At 48.6% G+C, this 6,922-nt stretch overlaps 1 protein-coding gene and 1 pseudogene across 1 annotated transcript; both read right to left on the bottom strand.

Moving 5' to 3' along the window:
* Positions 1-1,590: 1,590 nt before the first annotated feature.
* Positions 1,591-4,500, bottom strand: LOC148134684 (keratin, type II cytoskeletal 8-like). Its single transcript, XM_087985495.1, has 8 exons — positions 4,382-4,500; positions 3,965-4,025; positions 3,779-3,874; positions 3,493-3,657; positions 3,279-3,404; positions 2,687-2,907; positions 2,217-2,266; positions 1,591-1,739 (listed from the first exon to the last, which is right to left on the bottom strand). Exons 1-8 carry the CDS (start codon positions 4,498-4,500, stop codon positions 1,591-1,593), a joined length of 987 nt encoding a protein of 328 aa, XP_087841621.1.
* Positions 4,501-4,615: 115 nt separating this feature from the next.
* Positions 4,616-5,513, bottom strand: LOC148134683 (uncharacterized; annotated as a pseudogene).
* Between the last annotated feature and the right edge of the window lie 1,409 nt (positions 5,514-6,922).

Below are 6,922 nucleotides of genomic sequence, written 5' to 3'. Positions count from 1 at the left end.
AGTACTGTATGGTGTCAGTGAGTGTGTACTGAGTGGTGTCAGTGAGTGTGTACTGGGTGGTATCAGTGATTGTGTACTGAGTGGTGTCAGTGAGTGTGCACTGGGTGGTGTCAGTGAGCGTGTACTGAGTGGTGTCAGGGAGTGGGTGCTGAGTGGTGCCAGTCAGTGTGTACTGGGTGGTGCCTGTGAGTGTGTACTGTGTGGTGTCAGTGAATGTGTACTGAGTGGTGTCAGTGAGTGTGCACTGCGTGGTACCAGTGAATGTGTACTGTGGTGTCAGTGAGTGTGTACTGAGTGGTGTCAGTGAATGTGCACTGTGGTGCCAGTGAGTGTGTGCTAAATGGTGCCCGTGAGTGTGTGCTGAGTGGTTTTAGTGATTGTGCACTGCGTGGTCATTTTAAGAATTTATTTTGTTCTGTTTCATTTTGGCGAGGTGGGAAGGCAGAGGTCTCGAGCTGAGTATTGAAGATCACTTGAGGAATCAGCTTGGGAGGTTTTTTTTTCTGAAGAAAAGCCTGAATAGGTGTGTCCAGCTCTCACAGGACCAGATATCTGGGTTTTCGATTTTTTTTCAGTAATATCGGAACCGATTGTGTCCTGAACATAGTTGGAAGCTTCAGTGAATGTCTCCTGGCTGCCACTCTCTCTGAATTTCCCATTAATGTTTCTCTTCCTCCTGAGTTGCAGAAGTGCGTGCGTGAATCAGTGTCTGATTTTTTCTATTTGCCAGGGAGTGCTGTTTGTGGGATGTTGCTATAACTGAACAGTTAATTAGTAATAGTTACTGTACCTATTATCCTATTAAGTTTTCCAATCAAGTTAAGTCATTCTAAGTTTGTCTTTCTTTGATTGTATTTTAACTACAGCTTAACATTAAGTCGTTCGACAATTCGCATTGCATCTGGAACAGATGTTTTACATTCACCGTTATAATAAGAACAAGTTCGAGTCTAGGCTACCTTCTTAAAATATTTTGAGGGGAGCGGGTCGAGTCCATAACAATGGTTTCAGTGATGTTGTACTGAATAGTTTCAGTGATGATGTATTTGTGCTGTCAGTTGATGTACAAAATACAGTGTCATCTTTCTAAATATTGTAGTATTTCTTGAAAGTTAATGGTATAGGAATGGATAGTTCTTGAATTTCACAACTAAGGACGAAAATTGTTCTTTTTGTGAACTTAATAATGTGCTGTTCAAAAAGCAATCCAGATGTGCTGATTAGACGTTTATTGAGTAGGACAGAAAAAGTAAATCCCCAATACAATGTTGTACATAATATCGAAACAGAGTTCAACAGCAAAAGACTGGCTTTAGTTCCCCATTTTAAAGATACCAACAAAGATAGCATGAGTTACTTGACTGCTTTTCCCACAAACCCAAACCTTTACAAAGTTTACTTTCTTTGGTGCACTGGTTAAGATGTCAATGTTAACTTCATGTCAAAAAACTATGAAATGTGAACAGATGAAATAAGATGTTCTGAAGAGCAGACATGAAGTGAATCCAAACATATTAACCACTGCACTAAATGCAGTACTTAGGGGATGTATAACCTCTGACAATGAACTGCTTTGAGAGACTGTTGGTTTTAAATGAACCCTTGTTGACTCAGTCCTGTGCTCTTCATTTGATATGAAGTTTGTCCACTCGACATCGATCTGTTACTCACACCTAAATTCAGCGAGGTCTGAAAGGCAGATGATCCACCTCCAAAGCCCATGCCCTGCTGCATACCGCCTGGAAAAGGGGACAGAGTAAAAATAAACTTGACGTATTATCTGGGTGTTACAATTTAAAAGAACAATTGCAACATGAAAGATGACTACAATTCACAGCGTATCTTTAGTGAAGTACGATAGCCCAAGATGTTTTGCAGGAGCTTAATCAAAGAAACAATTTCCACCTTGAAATCTACCAGGACGATGAGAAAAAGGTGGCGGAAAATCTAGTTTGTGGAGAAGGAGACAGAGAAGGGAGAGAGAAGGGAGGAGTGATGGAAGCTAGTCCTAAACATTGAAAGCTGGTGTGGTGATGTAAATCAGGGATGTTAAATAGGATGGCAAAGGGTGGAGATTCGGCACCATTTTGCAAAGTCAAATGGTGAAAGCATCAGGTTTGTGAGGTGGGGAGTGATGATGGCTGATTGGAATGGAGCTGGGCAGATACTGAGGAGAAAGAATCATCGACCTTCACTCAGAACAGACATTCTCTTACCTTGGCTCTGTACTTGCTGGATGTTGAGGGTTTTTACCCCACTTGCCATCCTGTTGAGAAAGGAAACATTCTCAGATTATAGCGGACAATGACAGGAAATCACAGTCAGACTTCCCTCTGTTTCCTCAGGTATCTCCCTCTCCCAGGGACACTGACATCTCCTGGGCTACACTTCTGAATGGGCACAGTCAGGCTCCTTGCCCTCGGGCAAAGTGCCCAGTCGTTACTGTTGCCACAGGTAGTAGGTGACAGCAAGCTATTGGAGGGTGAGGAGTGGGGGTCCTGACCTTTCAGTGGGACCTGGAGGTCAGTCACTGATTGCAGAACCACCTTCACATTCACACTGCCTGTATTCCATCCCATTCCATTCTCAGGGATCACAGCTACCAGTCAACTGCAAGTGCAGACTGGAATTTGCCTGCACAGCACTCAATGTGATGGCTGCGATTAGCAACTAGCCCTTATCTTACCTCGTCTCTTCTGTCTCCAGTAGTTTCATGTAGGTGCCAATTTCAATGTCCAGTGCAAGCTTGATGCTCATCAGCCGTTCGTATTCCTTGCATTGTGCGGAAAGCTCTTGCTGAGCTTGGAGGAGGGCGTTTTCCAGATCCGAAATCCGACATTTACATTCTTTCAGAGACATCTCACCGCGGTCCTCCGCTTCCCGGATCGCTTCCTCCAGTCTCACACGCTGAGGAACATCAATATTCATTTGGTCAGTTCCTTCAGTGTTTGAGGCTCAGCCCCAGTGTTCCGAGCGAGACTTTGGCAAAACAAAAGGCTCGCCCTCCTCCCCATGATTTGGGAAAAGCGGGACGGTGTGGATTGCAGACTGACCAGCAACACATTCCCATCGGGAAAGACAACAGGGAGCCCCCCAGGCGGTTAGAAATGGACCGCATTCAGCCGACCCTTCAATCGCTTCTGAACGAATTATTGCTTTTTGGATCGTGTGAGACAGGGAGAGAAGCCAGAAAAGACGGAGAGACAGACAGGGAGAGAGAGAGAGAGGTGTTTAAAAGTGTTTTTCAGTGTTCAGTTTGATTTTAGACTTGTGCGTACCTCTTTTTTCAGGTTATCAATGTCTGCATTCATTCTCCGGATCTGATCTGTTGTCTGCTTTATCTCTACCTTCAGCGCATTGATATCATCGCCACCTTGTCCAGCCGCCATGGACAGTTCCTGCATCTGCAAACAGATATTGAGAACGAGTTAGTCCCACAGTTCACGCTCCTGCCCGAGTCAGAAAGATGGGCCAAAGAATAGGAACCTTCACCTTGGTCCGTTTCCAAACTTCCGCATCTTCGCGGCTTTGCTGGGCACAAGCTTCATACTGTTTCCTGGCGATGTCCAACAGCTCCTGCACATTGAGCTTCGGCCCACCCTCCAATTGCACGTTGACACATGTATTCTGAATCTGGGCCTGGAGCTCCCGGAGTTCCTACAGGGCACGGGGAGAAAGATTGGAAGGTGATTGGAAACCATTCGGGCTACATTGCATGAGACTTGAATGGACAAAAGATTGGCAAAAGGACAGCTGGTGAGGCAAGGCACATATTTACCTCGTCATAGATAGTCCGCAGGAATTCAATTTCATCGGTCAGGGCTTCCAGCTTCGCTTCCAGCTCCACCTTGCTCATGTACGAGTCATCGACATCCTAAAGAGCACAGGGAGAAAATACTTGGATCAAACTGACCAAAGGTGCCCGCAAACGGAGAACTGGAGCGTGTGGCTTTGTAACATTCACCTTCTTGACCAGGACAAACTCATTTTCCATTTCTGTGCGCTTGTTGATTTCATCTTCGTATCTGGAATGAAAGAGATTGTTTTACCGAGGCTCAAGTCTTTCTGGCCCGTCCCTATCACAGTCCCTGTTTGTCTCAGTCTCCGTTATTCTTCGCCTCCCCCCTCCCGCCACCAACTAGACCCTGTCAAACCAGGTTCTGAGCTGGATCAGTCCCTCTGCCGGTGTTTCCCAGACAGTAACAGCCCGGCCGTGTGCAGTTCAGTGGCGCCGACAGAGCAACGCTGCGGCCCGTTCCCTCAGCTCACATTGTGGCCGTTTGTCAAAGTGATCTCATTCTGCAGCTGGGATTTGGTTTCGTTCCGATAGGAAACCGCCTCCGAACCGATACGGGACCAAGTCCGGCAGCAGCTCACTGACCTGCCCTTGTAGTCCTCGACCAGCCCTTGCATTTGGAGCAGTTCAGCATCGAACCTCTCCTTCTCCTTGCGAAGCGTGTCCAGTTGGTTCCTCAGATTCTCAATGTAGGACTGGAACATGCTCTCGATGTTGGATTTGTATTCGCCTTGATCCTGCAGAAGTTTCAGTTTGATACTCAGCTGAGTATTGACCTGTTCCAAGTGCCGAACCTGGCGGGGTGAGATGGAGAGACAGTTAAGACAAGAGAGGAAAGACACAGAGAACCCAGTTTAGAGACCCACCTGCCTGGACCCCACTGAGCATTACCCTGGGAAGGAAATCAACGAATTGGTCGTTGAGTCCCTGGAGCTGCTGGCTCTCCTGCAGGCGGATAACGTTCTGACTGGTGTCGATTTGGGGTAAAGGCGCGTTCAGGTCCAGGGCAGCGGTTCTCTGGATCAGCCCCTGAGAACTCATTCCCCCGAAGCCCATCCTGCCGGAGCCCCCTCCTATTAGACTCATTCTGCTGCTGCCGATGCCGGACATCCGAGAGCCAGTGGAGAATCTGGAGGCTGACATCCTCTGGGTTGGTCCCAGGACGACACTTTGGGCGCGCCGGGATGTCTGAAAACTCCCTCCGCCTCCCAACCGATTGAAGCCGGCGGAAAACCCGGATCCATGCATGCTCCCTCTAGTTCCTATCCCTCCGCTCTTCCTGCTGCTGCTGCTGCTGGTGATGATGGTTTGCGATGTCATTTCGAGGTTGTTCAGGGGGTGGACAGAAACAGAGACCCACACTCAGAGAGAGAGAGAGAGAGAGCACACTCCGAAACTGAACGGCTCGGTGGGGCTGAGGGCTGACTCGGCTGCTTTTATGTCTCAGTGGATGTGTGAGGGGGCTGGCCAAGGGACTGACAGCTGACAAGGAGCCGCCCACAATAGAGCAGCCGACAGAGGGAAGGAACAAGCCGCCACCCTGTGCCCCCGGGGCTGGGAAGGGGGAGGGGGAACGGGTCCGCTTGTGCGGAGCCCAGCCTCTCTCTCTCTCTCCTCCCAGACACGACGCCCACTCTGTGTCATCAGCTGTCTCAGGCCTTTCCTCAACTCGGCAGTGTGTGCTGCTAGCCCAGTCCCCTCCTGAACGGTCACCCATTCTCCCCCCGCCCCCCATTGCCCACATCCAACAGTCCGTGTTCACTCAATGCCCGGGACCACCCAGATCCAAGGGGGGCTCGCACTCCTCTCCATGTTATGACACTCCTTCTGGCCCAATACCCACTTTGGCCTCTCCCTGTCTGGGCTCCCTCCAACCCTCAGAGACTCTGTGCATCCCTCCACCTCCGCCCGCTTTGAACATTTGCAAGTTGATCCGCCCAACCAGTGGCTGCCTTTTCGCGACAAATGTGTCTTTATTGCCTAAAACGTTGCGTCTTTGAGCGGATTTCTGATGTTGAAATTATGAATTGAAGTTGAAGGTGAGCCTTGCTGACAAAGTTCGAGGACTGAGCTGTTTTGGTGCTTGTTCGGGTTGACAGGATGCAGAGAGAGCAGAGTGTGACAGGCGTTTGGAAGAACCCTCTTTCCACAGACACACAGTTCCTGAGGATTGTGTTCTAGAGGCTCCACCAACTGGTCAAATGGGCGAATTGACGAGAGCTTCCAGCGCCCATTGTTCCCCAACCAGCATCAATTGTAAACGTTGCAGTTCAGTGGTAATGTCCCTACCTCTGAGCTAGTCTCACTTGCTCTAGAGTTGCGTCACAATGTCTGCTAGAAGCTCGATTGATAGATTTGGGGAACCAATACTTTCGAAAGGGTTCAAATGAAAACAAAAGCGTCCATTTTTGGTGATTCATTCACGAGGGAACGGAATCACCAGCAGTTACTGGGTGCTGAGCGACTCCCTTGTAGTGCTTCAGACACCCCAGGTCGGAATGTATTTCTGGGTGATCTATTTACATTTCTAGACAATGGTGTTATCCAGGAGAATGACAGTGCAGGAGTCAGGGATGATAGTGACCTATTGTTCATGGGGGGAATTCATAGAAGGAATCCTTCCTATTCCTTTTCTCCAAATTTCATTCCGTCATCAGTGCCCAGCCCAAAACTGGGTCCTTCACTCGTGGTCTGCTGATGTCTCATCCTGAACCATTTTCTTGACAGTGAGTCAGTGGTGGTTTGCCACTGGCTTACATTGTCAGGGGCAGGATGAGTAGACAGGTGCAAACCCACCCCCAGCCCAAATGAAGTTGTGCTGTTGCTATTACTTGGCAGCACACAGCAGCCATCTCGCCAACTCGCACCCTGTCCCTTTGGAATTTCACCTTCTGCCAAAGTAACTTTGTCAGAAGAACTGCATGACATACTCGGGAAGAAATGTTCTGGAAAGTTCATCCCAATCTGCTCCAGCGCTGTCCAGGAAATCACATGCACGAAGTGGAAACCCATTCTGTATCATGCAATTTGGGTCCCGATTTCACAGGAAGGTCGAGAAAAGGCGAGCAGCCCAGCAATCAATCTTTTCTTCCTCTTTTCATGTTTAAACCCCTGCTCCTCTCCTCT

Source organism: Chiloscyllium plagiosum, unplaced genomic scaffold (genome assembly GCF_037043375.1).
Source record: "Chiloscyllium plagiosum isolate Xiang-an unplaced genomic scaffold, Cpla_swu_hap1 HiC_scaffold_53X, whole genome shotgun sequence".
Lineage (NCBI taxonomy): Eukaryota > Metazoa > Chordata > Chondrichthyes > Orectolobiformes > Hemiscylliidae > Chiloscyllium > Chiloscyllium plagiosum.
The sequence above is the reverse complement of the archived record's forward strand: the minus strand, read 5'-3'. Positions and strand labels throughout refer to the sequence as shown.